Source organism: Callospermophilus lateralis, chromosome 20 (genome assembly GCF_048772815.1).
Source record: "Callospermophilus lateralis isolate mCalLat2 chromosome 20, mCalLat2.hap1, whole genome shotgun sequence".
Classification (NCBI taxonomy): Eukaryota; Metazoa; Chordata; class Mammalia; order Rodentia; family Sciuridae; genus Callospermophilus; species Callospermophilus lateralis.
The window spans coordinates 7,688,012-7,706,110 of record NC_135324.1 but is presented as its reverse complement, the minus strand read 5'-3'; the positions used below and the strand labels follow the sequence as shown (position 1 = coordinate 7,706,110).

Below are 18,099 nucleotides of genomic sequence, written 5' to 3'. Positions count from 1 at the left end.
TGTAAATGCTACCTAATAAATTGTTACACTGTATCATTTAAGGAATATGACAAGGGGGGAAAAAAGTCTGCCCATGTTCAGTACAGACAAAATTTTTCTTTTTTTGTAATATTTTTGATCCAAGGTTGGTTGAATGTGTGGTTGTGGAAACTGCCGGGGTGGAGAGCTGATTGTACTTGTTTTACAGTTGCTATTTCTTTTTATTATGGAAAAGATGGGACTTAAGTTGGTCCCTAAAGGATCATGGGATGGCGGCACCGTGAGGTTTATGTAAGCCAGAGCAAAAAGCTGGTGTTCGCACTGAAGACTTTAAGAGACCCAGATGATTAGAGAGAGAATCCAGATAGAATCGGGTGATACCATGGAAATAGAAATAGATAAATTTGGACAGGTAAGGTGCACTCTGTCAGGGGATCCTAAAGACATTTAACCCCCATCAGCCCTTCTTCCTTTAAAAGTGATCCAGCCCAACTTCAAAATGAAATGGAACTAGTATCTTTAATATAGACAAACTATTAACCGTTAGGAATCAAACCAGAAATGACTCGTTTCTGGTTCTTTTGGGTATTGTTCTAATTTTTATAATTTCTAGGAAGGAACTTTCAACATGTAGTCCCCTAAGCCACCGTCCAAGGAACACTCCTAACTTTGCCCCTGCTTCTTGCATCCCCAGGACTCCCCCGTCTGATTTAAGTCCTCTGACATGATTCAGTTTGGTGACATCAGATGATCCTACCTACATGAATCCTGCCCAAAACTGTCAGAATTGCTCTCAGGAGAAAGGACAGAGTAGGCGCTACATTCCAAGACCACTTTTTGGGGGGCGCGGGGGGGGGGGGGAAGCTATTAAGTATTGAACCCAGAGGCACTTAACCACGGAGCTACATTCCTATTCCTTTTGATTTTTTTTTTTTTTTTAAACTCTTGAAACAGGGTCTCGCTGATTTGCTTAGGGCCTTGCTAAGTTGCTGAGGCAGGCCTTGAAATTGTGATTCTCCTCCCACAGCCTCCCCAGTCACTAGGATTAGAGGTATACATCACCACACTCAAGAATTAATGGTTCCTTTTAAGCTCATCTCAGTCAACTACTAAGAGATGCTGGGGGGCCCCCCGTGTCTGCTCTCTGGAAAGAGACATAGAGTCCACATCAGAGAAAGCCACTAACCCGAGGGTCTTGCTTGTAATACTATTTCTGGCTGATTTTTTCCCTTCCTCAATAAATAAGATCATCATTTTTCTCTTCACTGAACACAGTTGGGCCTGTCTGACTCCTGGGTAAATGGCATGCAATGAATAAATGACTATTTATTCTGTTAAACAGCTCCAAACTACCTGCAAGTGTGGCTTGATGGCCCAATCTATCTCTCCTTGTAAGGCCATTTATTTTTCTCTCCTACAGACTTCTATTGGCATGGAAGCTGTCCCATTAGCAGGATGTATGCTAGGACCAACTCTCTGCTTCCTATACCCACATTTAGTTTAAGGATCTGGCCCAAATAGGCTGGATCTCCTGACTGTCACTTGCCTGTCTCCACTGAGCTTTCTCAGTGTTTTGGGGATTTGTCATATTGATTTTATTCAGGTGGATGAGTAGTACATCACTACTGGGACAAAGGCTAGAGACAGCTTTGTTAATGAGGTAATTGCAAATTACAGAATGTTTGTAAGCCTTTTTTTTTTCTTTTATAAAAATCTAGCCAGAGAGGCAAAACTTATATATGGGGGAAAAATAGGAAAATATTGTCTAACTGGAGTGTGCAGTTAGAAAACTACTTCCTCTGAAGTTCCCTAGAAAACTAAAGCTGGGTCTGGGGTTGTGGATCAGTGGTAGATCACTTGCCCCGATACATATGAGACACTGAGTTCGACCCTCAGCACCACATAAAAATAAATTAATAAAATAAAGGTATTGTGTCCATCCACAACTAAAAAAAAAATTATTTAAAAAATATAAAGCTGGCGTGGGAGGGATGCTTTGAGAACATCAAGTTCAAGGTCTCTCAGACCATTTTTCACAAGCAGTAACAACAGCAGCAGTAAACACCAAGTGCATAATAAGTGTGTGCTAAGTCCTTTCCTTCATGTAACCTTCAAAGGAAGGCTGGGTTCCCGTCACCCTCATGACACAGTGAGAACACAAAGAATCACCAAGTCTAGTACCTGAGCAGCGTGGTACCAGAGCCTAGGTCTGCCCACTTGAAACAGCTGCCTGCTCTCCACCTCTCTCCTTGCTTCTAGAAGCACAGGCTGGCACTCCAAAGGTTGGGAAGCCATTGCTCAGCTAGTGCTGCCATTTTTACTTGCTGGTGTATTCCTCCTTCCCATCTGCAACCAGGAACCACTTCGTAACATCTCACAAACTAAGCATCCTGCCAGGGAGAAAAAGAAGCACTTTTATACTGTTGGTGGGATGGTAAATGAGTACAACGGCTATGGACATCAGTATAAAGGTTCCTCAAAAGACTAGGCATGCAGCCACCACAGGACCCAGCTCTACCACTCCTCAGTATTTATCCTGAAGAATTAAAGTCATCGGACAACAGTGATGCACGCACACACCCATGTTTATATAGCAGCACAATTCACAACAGTCAAACTGTAGGACCAGCCTAGGCGTCCATCAATGAATGAATGGTTAAAGAAAATGTGATATAGATATACCACAGAGTTTTAGTCAGCTATAAAGAAAAACAAAAGTATATCATTTGCAGGAAAATGGACTGAACTTGACAACACTCTGTTAAGTGAAATAAGCCAAACTCAGAAGGTCAAGGGTCATGTTTTCTCTTGTATTCAGAAGCTAGAGAAGAAACAGGAAAAGGAAGGTGAGGGGAATCTCATGAAACTCAAAGGGAAATCAGTGGAGGAAAGGACCAAGGGGAGGGAAAAGGGGAAATACCGGGGAATGATGTTAGCCAAATTAGGTTGTGAGATTGTGTGCCTCTATGGCTACATAACAACAAATCCCAACATGATGTACAACAGTCATGCTCCAATAAAAATATGGAAAAAAATCATAAAATTTCATACTAAAAATAATAGATAAGTCAATGGATTAGAGATGAGCATCCCTGCAGAATAGAATTAGGCAACTCCGAACCAGGCCAGTTTTCTCATTTTATGAAGTTCTAGTTTGGGCCAAGATGTGCCTTGCCTTCAGTTGCAGAGCTAATAAATGCCAGTGCCAGCCCTGGAGGCTGGTGCCCTGCATCACAGGCTGAGTGCCTGCAGTACCACCCTCCTTGCCTCACTCTTGCTCAATCAAACCCTGAGGCAGCAGAGGGCAGAAATCCAGGCCAAGCATCAGGACCCATCCCGTCCTAGGAGGAAGACTCAGTGCCTCCTCTTGGATCAACAACTGTGCTCAGGCAAGCCAGGGGCTGGGCCGCACAAAATGCTTCCAGGTCTCTTCTGTTATGAAGGCCTATTTGTAAATGAGGTAATTCCTAAAGTAACTTTGGAATCTCTCAAGGATTAAGTGTAGAAAGATCTGTGCATTTCAATGAGTAGAATTCAAGGTGCCAAGAAGAAGAGGTGGAAGCTCACAACACTAGATTCCAAAGGCTTTAGAAAACAAGACTCTTGTATTTTAATGGTGGATGGACACAATGCCTTTATTTTATTTATTTATTTTTATGTGGTACCTCACACATTCTAGGCCAGTGCTCTTCCACTGGGCCACAACCCCAGCCCTTAGGGAGTAAAATTCTGCCTATGAATGGAGGCTCCCCTACTTAGGGCAATGAGGAGTTAGTGGGTTGTTTTTTGTTTTTTTGTACTGGAGATGAACTCCAGGAGTACTCTACACTGAGCCACATCCACAGCCCCTTTTTATTTTTTATTTTGAGACAAGGCCTCACTATGTTGCTTCGGGCCTCACTAAATTGCTGAGGCTGGCCTCAAACTTGTGATCCTTCTGCCTCAGCCTCTGGAGTTGTTAGGATTACAGGTGTGCACCACCGTGCCCAGCTTTTTTAAGTTATTAATTCTCATGTTTAATGTGGATCTATTACTGAGACAAGCATGAACACACTCCACTCCAGACATGTGCAGTCTGGCTCTTGCTCCCTCAAGCCTGAATGTACACAACAGAAGAGCGCAGCATGATACATGGCACAATCAGCAGGTAGCCAGTAGGGGTGTCCAGCTTGGCATTATCATGGGGAGTCTTAGGGTGCAGAAAAGAAGTACTGTGAAGGGTAACAGTTCTTACATCTCTCTCTGGATTCTAGCACTGACCATGAGGAAGGCTTCATGAATTTCACAGCTTGCTTTTTATCCCTTTCAAAGCAAACCCAATAAAGTGTTGCAAAGAGCATGCTCAGATCGCCACACCCCACCCACTGCACCTTTTTGCTACTGTTTGGCCCTTGCCTGTTCTCTGCCCTCTGCTAGGCATCTTCTGGTCTCCTCTTCTGCCTGTTCATTTGCATAGACCAAATCCAAAGTCACGTCAAGAAGCCTCCCTGATCCTCCCCGTATGGATTTATTAACACCTTTCTCTGCACTTCTGAAGTCTATGTGCAAACTAATAGTGGTTACCATTTCTTGTGCCTAATATGATCTGGTATTTCATGTATATTATCTCTATGCCCATTGGATAGGTAAAGAAACTGAAGCTCAGTTTTTCCAACACCGTGCAACCAATAAGCTACATGCAACCCAAAAGCTAGATTTGCATTCTGGTATCTCAGACTTTGAAGCCCATAGCTTGCAATTACACAGAGGAGAAGCCTCCCTTCCTCCTCCTCAGGGCTTCCAAGGTGACAAGAATGTTTCCCTCTTCGCTTCCCCCTAGACTGTGAGTTGCTCTAGGGCATCCCTGAAGCTTATGTTATATCTCCTGCACCTGGTACACAGTAGATGCTCAATAAAAGGCAGGACACCCTCCCACCATGGAGAGTTAGGTAACTTTTTTTCAGAGGGCAGTAACACCTTAACCCATTGCTTCTCCAATTTTAAAATGCAAAAATATCTGGGAAGTTGTTTAAAACACAGTTTGTGATGCAAAGGAGCTGGGGCAGCACATGCGGGTCTACCATTTTTAGCAAGCTCCTGGGTGAGGCTGCTTGTTTAAGACCCCCATTCAGGTCCAAACCTGGCAGCAGCAGCAGCAGCCAAACGCACTTTGATCAAACCTGTGGTGTGCATTGTTCTCCTGCCAAAGGAGATTTTTATGGTAAATGCTCAGGAGATTTTTTCAGTGTGTTAACAAAATACTTAAGGTTTGCTCTAAGCCATAAACACTTGGCAGCATGTATACTTAGGCCTGTAGCTCTGGTTTAATCAATTCTATTGATAAATCAGAAGTAAATGGGGAAGAGGAAGCATTGAGTGGGAAGATGTCATTCCAGTGACAAGTGGATCAAGGAGTGGGCGGGTGGGTGAGCAGCAGATGGTCACTCACGGCACAGCCTTTCCAGCCAGGCTTGGTGTTCGGGGACTGTCCCGGAGCCTGGGAATGAGCACCAGTTGCAATTTTCTTGGGAGGAGCCTCACCCTTCACACTTGCCTGCCCTGTGGCCCCGTTCCCAACTGGTCTTCCCTCTCCCTGGTAAACAGCTAGTGATGGCTTACTGATCTGGTATCCTCTGAACCCCGTGCAGTCCTTTTGCTGGCATGCCAAGTCTTTCAGAGGTCAAGCATCTCCAGTCCAAGATGTCTGGGAGGAAAACACCCTCTTTTCTCTCTCCTTTTCCAGATGTCCCTGGGCCAGCAGCAGGCGGCACGAAGCGTGACTTGTCTGAGATGTAAGGGGATGTGTTCAGGCTTCGAGCCACATTCATGGAGGTAACAGATTTTGTTGGGGGGACCCTGTCTGCCTTTACTTCTTGGCTGTCCTTTCTGGTGGTTCTCTGCTGGGACTGCTTAGGGTGCACTGCTTGTTGGGGAGGGATGGCTGGGGAGGGAAAGCTCTCCTGCCTGTCCCAATTCAGGAACAAGAAAAAAGCCTTGGGGAACAAGGATCTAAAGGGGGAGCTTAGTGCTTCTTAAACTGTTGCAAGGGGTGAGGCCACCGAGCCCAGCCCAGCAAGGATTGACCTGGGAAGATGGGGCCAGGGGAGACTTAGGGGGTAGGGCTGCCTGCCCTAGGGCTTGGTGGAGGGGATTAATCTCACTGACTCCACTACACCATCATTCCGGTTGGTAAGTTTGGGTCTATGAGTGGCCCCCGCAGGAAGTAAAAGCCATTCTGCCCACAGAACTTCAAAACCAGGACCTGGTATTCACATGTGTGCAGGAGGACCCACAGGATCCAGCTGGGTTTGCACAGTTTTTTCTTTCTTTTCACCAAAGACTCTGACAACACGGGTGAGGCTGCCATATTGCAGAAGGCCCCAGTGGTATTCATTTCAGTATCTATAGGGATGGAGTTGTGCAGGGCACAGCCTGTGTGACCGCCTACAGCTCCGAGAGGGGGAGGCTAAGCTCTGTGAAAGACAGTAACAAGCAAGGAGCTTCTGTGATCAAAGCCATCATGTCACCTCCGACACTGGGTGGAGGAATCAACATTTGCAAGGTGTTTCCTCAAAGAGGCTGTTGAGATGAGCTGAGTAAAATCTTCCCAGTTGAAATAACCCTGAGCGGCAGATGTTATTATCTCCATTCAGCAGATGAGGATCCTGTGGTGGGGGATGGGGAGACAGGAACTAAATGGCAGGATTTGAATTCAGGTCTTCAATATGGTGGACTGGGAGCTTTCAAAGCAGGAGGCCATCTGTGGACTGCATTCCTGGAGAGCCCTCTAGGTCTTCTGATGGAAAAGATCTTCAAGGTCATCTCCTCCTGGCTCACATTCCTTGAAAAATTTCCTCCTACAACTAAAACATCCCAGGAGGGACACAGCCCTGCATTTCCATTTTGGCCATTTGGGCTCTTCCTGATCTTGAAAAAAAATCAGCTTACATATCATCTCAACGCCACTGGTACCAAAGCTTCTTTCCTCAGGGTCTCGGACAAGGTTCAGTTCTTTTCAGCTCCGTGAAGAAGGCTAGGAAGTCTCTTTGTACAGTTCTTGGAATAGATGGAGAATGGTCCCCAAATTACAGCCAGAAAGTGAATTGAATCCTGCCTTCCCTCATCTCGGGGATTCGTCCTGAGCGGCCTGTTACCTACCATCTAAAAACAGTCTTTTAATGCATTTCATCGGCTCTTCCAATGGTTTATGGAGGAGAATAGTTCTTGACTCTGTTCCTCATGGCTGGAAGAAGTCTATTGTTTAAATCTGTGGCCTCTTTATCCTGGAAACGACTCGGACATCAAGTGCATCTGTCTTTGAAACATACGGATGGCATCTTGTGGGTCCTGAATATCAAGATGGTCTACTGGTTGCTACCACCTTAGTAGGCACCTGAATTCCATCCATATTGAAGTAGTGATATCATACAACCTTAGTTGGAAGACTAAGGTTTTCATGTTGTCAGTTATCTGAAAGACATTTCAATAGCTCAGGTTGCAGTCAGCCTGGTTAGAAGGGAAGCCTCTTGGCTGGTCATCACAGGGTGGATTCAATGCCAGGTGGTGGATGAAGATTGCAGAATTCGAACACTACCGAGGTTCTTTGGGGATGTGTCTGTGTCCCTTACAGTCTGGGTGGCTGCAAAGACCAAGGGTGGGGGTGGGAGGAATGTCTTCCTCATCGATACAATCCCAGCAACCTGCCTGGTAAGGTGAAGAGCATGAAGAAAAGGAGGAATAAGGTGGACACAGTCTCAAAGAATGTCTCAGATTTGTTAACATTTTCCACTTGAAACAATTTTGCATCTTGGGGGTCTACCTTAACCAAAACAGCAAAGGGCAGTTCCCTCTTCCAGTATCGTGGAGGGAAGATGTGGGGAGGAAAAGAGGGTCACAGAGGACATGGAGGACTTGGTATCAAGGCTTCTCCGTGTCCCTCCACCCTGGGCTTTCCTTTACTCCCTTTTTCCTCCTCCTATCCCTCCCAATTCCGTTGCTTTCACTGTCACAAGTGCTAGCCATCACCTGTACTCTTAGAGAATTAGTCTCTGCCCAGCTCCTCCAAGGGAGAGGGAAGAGTATAATATGGATCATGAATAAAATTTCCCTGCTGGAAATGGTGGCACACACCTGTAATCCCGGTGGCTCAGGAGGCTGAAGCAGGAGGATCCCAAGTTCAAGGCCAGCTTCAGCAACTTAGCGAGGCCCTAAGCAACTTAGTGAGAACCTGTCTCAAAATAAAAAATAAAAAGTATTGGGGATGTGGCTCAGTGGTAAAGTACCTCTGGCTTAAATCCTCAGTACCAAAAAAAACCAAGCAAACATACACAAAGAAAACAAAACAAAACAAAACCAACATTCCCTATTCTGTACAACAAGCAAACCCTTCTTAAGAGACCCAAAAGGAAAGACTTGTCTTGTTTGTCCTGCAGCACCCTTAGGGTCATTTCCCTTTTGTACTGCTGGAAGGAAGCCTTGAAATTGATGGTTTTAGCATTTCTCACATTGCAGCCTGCTGAATGTGAACTTGGGCTGCAAGCTTCTCAAACAGCATCAAAAATGCCACCCTGCATAGTGGTGTATTAAAGACAGGGAGCAGTAGCCTTTCACAAAGAAAGATGATTGACCTTCTCTAACCCACACTTCTCCAAGCTCATAACCACCTAGCACTGAGCCCTTATCCAAGTGCAACCCAGTCATACCCTGGGGAGCTGGCTGGGGCCAGCAAAACTATCCCAGGTCTCATGCAACTCGGTCATAGCCCAACCCCATCCTACTTTCAGTTTTTTCCATATGCTTTTCTCTTCCTTTCTGTCCTCAAACTCCTTAAAGATTGCAATTAAATAAAGCCTTCCCAACCCTAGCCCTATTGCCAATTTAAGCCTGATAATTCCTTGTGGTTGGAGATCATGCTACATACTGTAGGAGGTTTAGCAGCATCTAAGGCTCCTGTCTGCTAGATGCCAAGAGCACCCTCTGTTCCTCATTATGACATGGGCTATGTGAGCTACATGGCCCCTGAGGAACAGAACTGATCTAGGTTGGGGAACTACTGATGTGGACCATCCAAGCAAGCAAGCCTCCGAAAGCCCCACAATTGGTGTGTGTGATATATGACCAAACATATGAATTTGCTGGGTATAAAAAAAGAGAGCCCCAGGGGCTGGTTTGCTGTGACCCAATTGCAGCAAAGCTCCCTTGTTTAGTCCTTCACTGTTCCCACAGTTGGCCTTGACATTGCTCACTTTGCTTAACAAGCTCTTAAATCTCATGCTTTTTTTTTTTTTTAATCAGAACATCTGAGACACAGCACAGCACATTTATGGTGACAGGCCCATAGAAGGGGAGCACCTTTGCCCTCACACTATGCAACTCTGGATTTCTCACCTTTAACACCATGACATAAAGCAGCCACTCTTTAACTGTCAGAAAGAAGCGTCAGACTTTCAAGGCAATTTGAACCTTCCCCAAGATGCCTTTTCTTCTCCCAGACTCCATCCAAAGTCTTCCCAGTGAATAGAACATCAGTCTCCCAACTGGGGGAGTCTCTCAGCTCATTTCTCCCTTAGCCTCCTTTGCACATGTTCGTTGGTTTTTTGATACTGAACATTGAACCCAGGGGTGCTTTACCATTGGGTCACATCCCCAGCCCTTTTTATTTTTTATTTTGAGATAGTGTCTTGCTAGGTTGCTAAGGGTTTCAGTAAATTCGAAGCTGAATCTAGCCTCCAACTTGAGGCTCTCCTGCCTCAGCCTCCCAAGCCACTGGGATTACAGATATCAGCCACCACTCCTGGCTGTCATCACATTTCTTAAAGAAAATTTCCATTGGAGTCTCACTTTAGTGTGCGTGCTGAAGAGTTTGAAAGTTGCTGGAGGTCTGGGGCTCATGAATAATAGGAGACCATTTTCAAAAGAAAAATTTTTTTGTAGTTATAGATGGATAGCATGCCTTTATTTTATTTGTTTTCATTTTTTTTAATGTGGTGCTAAGCATACAACACAGTGCCTCACACGGGCTAGGCAAGCCACTGAGATACAGCCCCAGAGGAGGGGTTAAGAAACTTTCTCATAAAGGTTCAGATAGTAAATATTTCAGGCTTTGGGGGTCACATGACCACTATTGTAACTACTCAAGTCTACCATTCCAACCCAAAATCAGCCTCAGGTAACATGCAAGTGAATGATCACCACTGTATTCCAATAAAACTTTATTTATACAAAGCAAGTTGTGGGCCAGGTTGAGGCCCAGGAATGCACTGACTTCAGCCTTACAGCATCTCAAATGAATGAATTAGCCTTTGCCATGGCAACCACCAGGAGGAAAATGGCTACTCTTCTTACCAGCAAATCTGGACTGCAAAGCTTCACAACATTCACACCCCACGTTCCCACAAACAGACTGACAGAGGGGTGTTTCCCAAACTCAGATCCAAATCCCAAAGGCCTTTTTGCCTCAGGTGACGGCTTCTCTGCTGCTAGCCTTTTCCAGGTACCACTGTTAAGCTTGGCGCTTGCTTTCGAAAGGGTAGATGCTGTGCCAGGGGGAGACTCTGCTTCTCTTTCCCAGAGGTTGATGTCACTTGTCCCCACTCCCCAGGAAAATATGCAAGTCGTGCAAATGCAGTCAGGAGGACCACTGCCCAAGCTCCGACCTGGAAGATGATCGGAAAATTGGCCGCCTGCTGATGGATTCCAAGTACTCCACCCTCACCGCCCGGGTGAAAGGCGGGGACGGCATCCGGATTTACAAGAGGAACCGGATGATCATGACCAACCCCATCGCCACTGGGAAAGACCCCACTTTTGATACCATCACCTATGAGTGGGCTCCCCCTGGAGTCACCCAGAAACTGGTAAGACAGCTGTTTCCAATCAAATGGTTGTTTTCCTGCCCTTGTAAATATGAGCTGTGTTGTGGGGTCCTGAATTTCAAACATGAGGGGGCAAGAGGGCAAGGTTGCCAAATGGCAGGGCCAGCTTTGGTTTCAACTCTGTTCCTACGCCAGGTCATGTTGAAGTCAAGGCTGTCTGGGCCTCAGTTTTCCTCATCAGTGTAATAGGTAGAGGCATCCATATGAACTCTGAAGGGCCTTCCAGCTGTAACACAGGGGCACTCATTGTCCCATTTGGGGCTCTTTACTTCTGAACAGGAAATCTTAAAATTCTCTGAGTGCTTATCTGTATCTGTGAGGTGTTCACAGCACTGTGGCCTGAGATATGCCCTCCATAAGCAAGAAGTAGTCATCATGTGGGAGCTTAGGAAATGACTCTCCAGGAGACTCAACCTGTAGTTCCCTTCAAGAATCAGAGCACCCAAGTGGTCCTTCTCAAATGTTCACATCCACATACATCATCTGGGGAGCTCATGAAAATACATCCAGTAGGTTTAGGTCCCCTCCTGAGATTCTGCAGCCCTGACAAACTCCCAGGTGATGCTGAGGCTGCTGGTCCCCAGACCTCTCTGGGAACAGCAAGAGGCTAGATGATTTCTACAAAGGACTGAGATTAAAAAATGTTCACTAGGCTGGGTGGGGTGGTGCATGGCTGTGATTCCAGTGGCTCAGGAAACTGAGACAGGATGGCAAGTTCAAAGCCAGCCTCAGTAACTTAGTGAGACCCTGTCTCAAAATAAAAAAGGGCTGGGGATGTGACTTAGTGGGTAAGTGCCTATGAGTTCAATTCTTGGTACTTTTAAAAAAAAAAAAAAAGACTCAACAATTTGAGAGATGTGAGTCTGGCATTTTCTTAAATCTTTCTGGGAGGGAAAAAAAGAGGCTTTGAAGTCCTGCATGTTCTATCCCTGCGTGTTTCTTCCATGGCTCCTCCACAGTGACTTCCTCTCTCTAGTTCTAGAACTTATTTTTTCTCACTTGCTTTTCCCTTTGCTTGAAAAGTCCTTTCCCTACTCTTTGCATGGCCAAGTTCTTTCCAAGTCAAGCAGGGGTCAAGCAGGCCTTCCCTAAATGCCCAATTTATAGTGGATGTGGCCCTTTCTCAGGGCCCACTTCCTTAGAAGCTTATAGTGTAAGCTGAAATGATCTTGTGCATCCCTCAGTGCTTTGTTTAGCCTCTTTTCTCCACCCTGGAGTGAGGCAAAGTGCCTGAGGACATGCATCCTGTCACACCAGAACATCCCCACACCTAACACAGTACAGGTATATTAGCCAGCTTTCCATCGCTACAACAAAATACCTGAGATGATCCCGTTGCAGAGAGAAAAGGTTCATTCTGGCTCACAGTTTTGCAGATTTGAGTCCCTGATTGATTGACTTTGTTGATTTGAAGCCTGAAGATCATGGTGACAGTGTGGTAGCACAAGACCACTCACTTTATGATCCAGAGAGGAAAGAGAGAGAGAGAGAAAAGAGACCAGGATCCCATAGTCCCTTCCAAGGCATGTCCCCAGTTACCTAAAGACCTCCCCACAGGCTCCTCCTCTTAAAGGTCCATGAGTCCTGAGAGCATGATTCTGGGGATGAAGCCTTTAATATAGGTCTTTGGGTGACATTCAGGGTGTAAACCTCAGCAGCAGGGTACGTGGTAAGTGTATCGTTGGAAGGTCACCCTCCAGCCAGAGATACTCCAAGTGTGGTCTATAGACCAGAACCATTTCCCAAAGCCCCTTAGGATGGGTTCACAATGAAAACAGTACAGAAGTTAAGAATAAATGGTGGAAAGTGTTGAAAGCATCTTGACATCCAAGTGATCACAGGAAAACTCATCTCAGTGACCCCCATGAGGTCTCATGCGGCATGAGCCACATGCTAATCACAATTAGTGAGACCACACATCAATCTACAATGAGCAGAAAAGCCAAACACGCCATGATCCTTCACGGAAAGGAGTCTGAAAAGCACAGTTCTGTCCCTCAGGGAAGGGTGGCGGAGTCTTCCTAGAGTGAAGAGAAGCTAAGTTGCTTTTTTTTTCTTTTCTTTTAATATTTTTTTAGTGGTAGATGGACGCAATACCTTTATTTTGTTTATTTTTATGTGGTGCCAGGGACTGAACCCAGTGCCTCAAACATGCTAGGCAAGCGCTCTACCAGTGGGCCACAGCCCCAGCCCCTGCTTTTTTCTTTTTTAACTGCACTCTTTGAAAAGCTTGAAGCATGATTTAAAAGAATTGCTTAAGCATTCGTGAGCTCACTGTTCACCCCCGACCCCCGCAAGGTGGGAATTGTCCTACATGTGAGGAAGCAAAGAATAAATCATTGGCCTTTGCAAGTCTGTGGGGCTTAGGCAGGGGCTGATCCCCAAACCTAGAGGGTGGCATTGGAGCAATAGCAGAAGCAGGCCAGGCCAGGTGATTCGGAACATGGGCCCGCTCCCGCTCCCGGTCTAGGTGAGGTATCAAGTGGCTCTCCAACATGTCAGTGGAAACTAAGCAAGCAGCTCATAAAAGAGCTGGCTGTAGGTGTCAGGAACTGGCTGGTGAAAACCCCAAACGCCTCGGCCCCAGTATAATCAGGGCTAGGCGTGTTGAGGCGGTGATTAATGCCAGCTCATAAAACCACACGGCTATAAAGAGCCCCTCTGTGTGCCGGGCCTCTGCTCTGCCGGGGCAAGGCACATGTCTGAAACTGGCCAATTCTCCCTTCCTGCGACGTCTTCCAACTTTTTTTTCCCTCTAATTACCAAGTGATGGGGACAGATTATATTTTGGAAATGGAACAGAACCTTGCTGTCTGTCGGCCCTCCCAACCAGACGGAAGGCCAGAGAAATCCATCAGCCTCAGAAGCTGGAAACAATAAGCCTAACTGCTCTTGTTTATTGAGGATTTACTTTGTGCCAGCTTCTATGCTAAGAGCCTTCTGTGTACCACCTCATCTAATTTCCTGGCTCTATTAGAAGGTACTGCCATGACCCTCATCTATGAGGTGGTAACAGAGGCTCAGGAGATAACTAGTTCAAATGCTCCACCCATGATTTAAATGACACAGCCAGCCCTGGAGCTCCAGCCTCCCTGCCTCCCAAACTCAGGTGCTTCCTCATCGGACCATGGGGAGAGCTCACAGGTGGGAGGTGAGGTAGGAAGGAGCAAATCCCTGGGTTTTTAGGGAAGGTTTTCAAGAAAAGAAAGGAATTTGAGAAGATCTGACAAGCTCACAGGATTTGGGGAGAGGCAAGAGGGAGAAGGTGAAGGTAGCCAGCATCTATCTACTGAACATTTTGCAAATGTACCGCATGACCAACCACCAATCCCCCTGTGCTGAGTACGATGCTATAGACCCATTTCATAGAGGAGCAAACAGAGGCTCATGAGGAGCCTATGTCAGGGTGGCACTGATTTCACACCTCACCCTCTACTCCCATACCCGTGACAGACATCCGTGGCCATTGAGAACACTGTCCCCAATGAGTCCTACCTAGCCTCGGGATCCTTCTTAACACCAGAGTTCCAGGTAGCCAGAATTGACTGGGGTTGACATGTGCCATGAAACCTAGTGACCATCATTAGCTGACAACAGGAGAATCAGGCAGAACAGCCAGACTCAGGACTAATGTGACCTACTGCCCAAACTGAAATATAGGGCCCCTTGTCACTTTTCTCTTAGCATTTTGATGTGTCCCCTTACACAGAGAGATTCTGGACAACTCTCCACCCTAAATGTCCCAACCAGATTGCAGAGGACCAGATACCACATGTCCCTGGGAAAAATTTAAACTTGAAGCAATCTTTCCAACCGGTCTGAGAAAACACCTCTTGCTAAAGATTTTGGGCCCATGAGATCAACTTCCTAGCAATCCACTCACAGTGTCAGAGCACCACTAGGCAGCTACTGGGACCCAAAGCTCTGTCCCTAACATCCCCTTCCTAAGTCCACGCCAATCAGTAATTGCCTGAAGGGATGTATGGAGGGAGACCCTGAGATCCTCAGCTATGATCCCTTAGCAATGTCTGCATGGGAGTGAATGGTACTGAGGATAGGAGTCTCAGATCAGCCAGGCAGGGCCGGTGGCAGTTAGATGCGTGACCTTGACAAGGCAAAGACAAACAGCCAGTCCTCAGCTGGGGGTTTGAGCTGCACCAGGAACACTGGGCCCTGAGAAGGAAATCTCCCTTTCTTCGGGCCCCAGCCAGGAACCCATCTGCAGCAACAGACACCCAGGGCCGGCACGGAGCTGTGAATAGACACTGTGAGTGCAACGATCAAGAAATGGTGTGGCTCTCTGGGCCACTGCTCCAGGCTTCCTAACACAGTCTATTTATAAAGCTGAGCATGGTGGGCTGTGTATCCTTAAAGGTCAGAAATACAGACACATTCAGGAAATTGACAATCCTGGCCCAGGTGGCATCGCAGAGAAGGGCATGAGACCCAAGCTGCTGATTTCAAGATGGTCTCTATCACATATTAGCTGTGTGGCTTTGGGAAGGTTACATACACTTTCTGAGCTCCAATTTCCCAAGGAGTAGCATCAGCTTTTCCTCCAAGGTTGCCCTGAGAATTAAATGGGTTAACATACGTAAAGCACTTGGGAAGTGCCTGAAACAGATTATGATCTACCACTGGATCCTTTGGCCCCTTCCCTGGGCTGTGGATTTGAGTCAGCAGTGTTGCTGTTCTTTGTTGTGATGGATCCAGAGAAAAGGCCACTGGCTTCTCACAGTGCTCAGAACCCTAATGATCAGGCAGTCTACCCTGAACTTGGCAGATGGTGAAATTAAGGCCCAGAAGATTAGATACTTACTCAGTTTGACACAGAGAAAAGCAGAAGGACTTGATGTGAACTCAGAGTTAATGACACCCTCACCCCCACCCCAGGGCTTTGTCCCCTGCCCTGGTTGTCTCCTGTGTCCTAGAAAAGTAATTAGGAGTACACAGATGCTCCTGGGGTTGATTAACTGGTATGCTATAAGCCCTCGGGGCTAAGAGTGAGCAACCCTCCATCTGACTCCCACAGGGACCCAGAGCACCTGCCTCTCTGCTTCTAAGAATGTTCCTCTCCTGAATTCATTCATTAGGAAATCTGGCAAGTACCAGGCTCTGGACTCATACCTGCCTCACTCGCAGATTCTTTCCCCCTTTGTATTGGTCAGCTTTCTGTTACTGTAACAGACTCTTGAGATAATTAATTTATACAGGCAAAAAGGTTGTTTGGGCTCATGATTTTGGAGGTTCTAGTCCATGATCACTTTAGGCAGGACATCATGGTAGAACTTGGCAGAGCAAAACCACTCAACTCACCTGGGCCAGGAGGCCCAAGAGAGTAAGGAGGAGGCAGCCTTCTACAATCCCCTTCAAGGACACGCCCCCAATAACCTAAACCCCTCCCACTAGGCCCCGCCTCTTAAAGGTTCCACCACCTCCCAAGAGCTCCATCCTGGGACACTTAAGACCTAAACTATACCATCCCTGTGCTCTAAAATCAGGCAACATTGAGGACTGTTCTTGATGGACTTTAGTTGAATTTTCATGTTGATTCCCCCAATTCCAAAATGAGTCCAGCCCCAGGTGATGAGATATGGGCAGGCAGGATCACAGAGGAGCAATGTGGCTGCTTTCACCTGTATGACAGGAATTGGGCCACCTGGTGGTGAGGGTCAGACTCAAGGCCAGGTGCAGAAATGGGAAAGCACCATCCAGGATAAATATTCTGCCTCCTGGTTTCCCATACTGTGACCTCAGATCTTCATCTTCCCTGCAGCATCTCATCCCGGGGATTCATCAAGGGAAAGATTTAAAACACACACCCCAAAGCTAAATCAGACAGTTGTCTGTGAACACATTGAAATATTTATTATTCCGATAAATACTACTCATTTCAATTTGCAAATGTTATTGAGTTGAGACGTTGTGGATTCTGCTCTGAGAAGGTGTCTTTGCATATTTTAAAATTAATAAACCATGAAATACCTTATGCCCATAATGATCTAATTACACTTTTCTAAGAAAAGCAATTTTAAACTGGATTGCCTTTTATTCCCTTTAATTAGGAGCATCACCCTTGAGGTAAATGAAGTAAAAAATATCCTTCTTTGAAAGAAACAAGATCCATACTGTAGAGCCAGCAAATCGAAATGAACCCCTACTTAGATTGTACTAGTCTCATTAAGAACATGAATCTGTGGCTACAGCCTGGGACAGAATGAAAGCTCATTTAGAACCTTGTTGGCTGTTAATAAAATTCAGACTCCTTCCTAGGGAATCTCCATTTTGAAATAAGACATTTTCCAACATGCAAATTCCCGATCCCCACAGCTTTCCTACTAAACTGAGGCCTTGGCTGGGGCATCTGCATTTACTTTTTCACATGGTTCCCAAACACTGTGTCTCTTGAGAAAAACCAATTTGAAGGGTGTCCCTGGTACCTCTGACTGCAGTGACAGACTTTTAAAAGATAGAAAAGACACAGAGAGGAAGGCAAAGGGAGGGGAAAATCAATGATCTACCCAGTGTAGATGCTCTATTACCAAACCCCTCAACCACCCTAGGTTTTATGATCCTTGTTTTTACAATTGAGGAATCTGTGCACAGACGGGGTGTGAGGTGGCTGTAGTCACACAGCAGGCATACCTAGAACTGGGATTTTAGTTCAGGACAGGCCATCTTTAGAACTTTCCCTCTTGCTACTAAAATAGAAAGGATACTACCTGCTTTTGGGAGTGGACAGTCCCCTTAGAGGGTGAACTTGAACATACCAGGAATGGTTAAGGAGTAGGGAGTGGCCAAAGCATATGGTACTGAGCGTAAGAAGGGGCAAGAGGAAAGAAGGATTTTCCTTTCTCCATGAAGGGCACCTCTAGGAGCAGAGGCAGAAATTAAGGACATCAATCGTGGGATGAGTGACAAGACAGTCCTGGGTGGGTATGGATTATATGAGATCGGTTATTAACGCATGACTGTAATTATTATACTGTAAGAGTTTTCTCTGTTGACTACTGTCCATCCAGCGATACCAGAAAACAGGCTTTAAAGCAGCAACTTGAAGACAGGAACAAAAGTTGTGAGCATAGTTGTTACCATTGCTTGCAAGTCAGAGAACAAAGCAAAATGGTCTTTATTGATGGTTCTGATGAGAATATAAAGGAGTAGACATAGATTCCTTTCTCTTCCCAGGGCCATCCAAAAATGAAAGCTACAGCTCCAATTTGGGAAGAATAAATAATAAAATGCTACTAGTTACTATTAGCAGTGG

At 46.0% G+C, this 18,099-nt stretch overlaps 1 protein-coding gene across 1 annotated transcript in view; it reads left to right on the top strand.

Moving 5' to 3' along the window:
- Lmcd1 (LIM and cysteine rich domains 1) overlaps positions 1–18,099 on the top strand; it is a 59,740-nt gene that overhangs the window by 22,460 nt on the left and 19,181 nt on the right. Inside the window, exons 2-3 of the mRNA XM_076841240.1 lie at positions 5,702–5,790; positions 10,559–10,814. Coding sequence (XP_076697355.1) covers positions 5,702–5,790; positions 10,559–10,814 — 345 coding nt within the window. The remainder of the gene's footprint in view (positions 1–5,701; positions 5,791–10,558; positions 10,815–18,099) is intronic.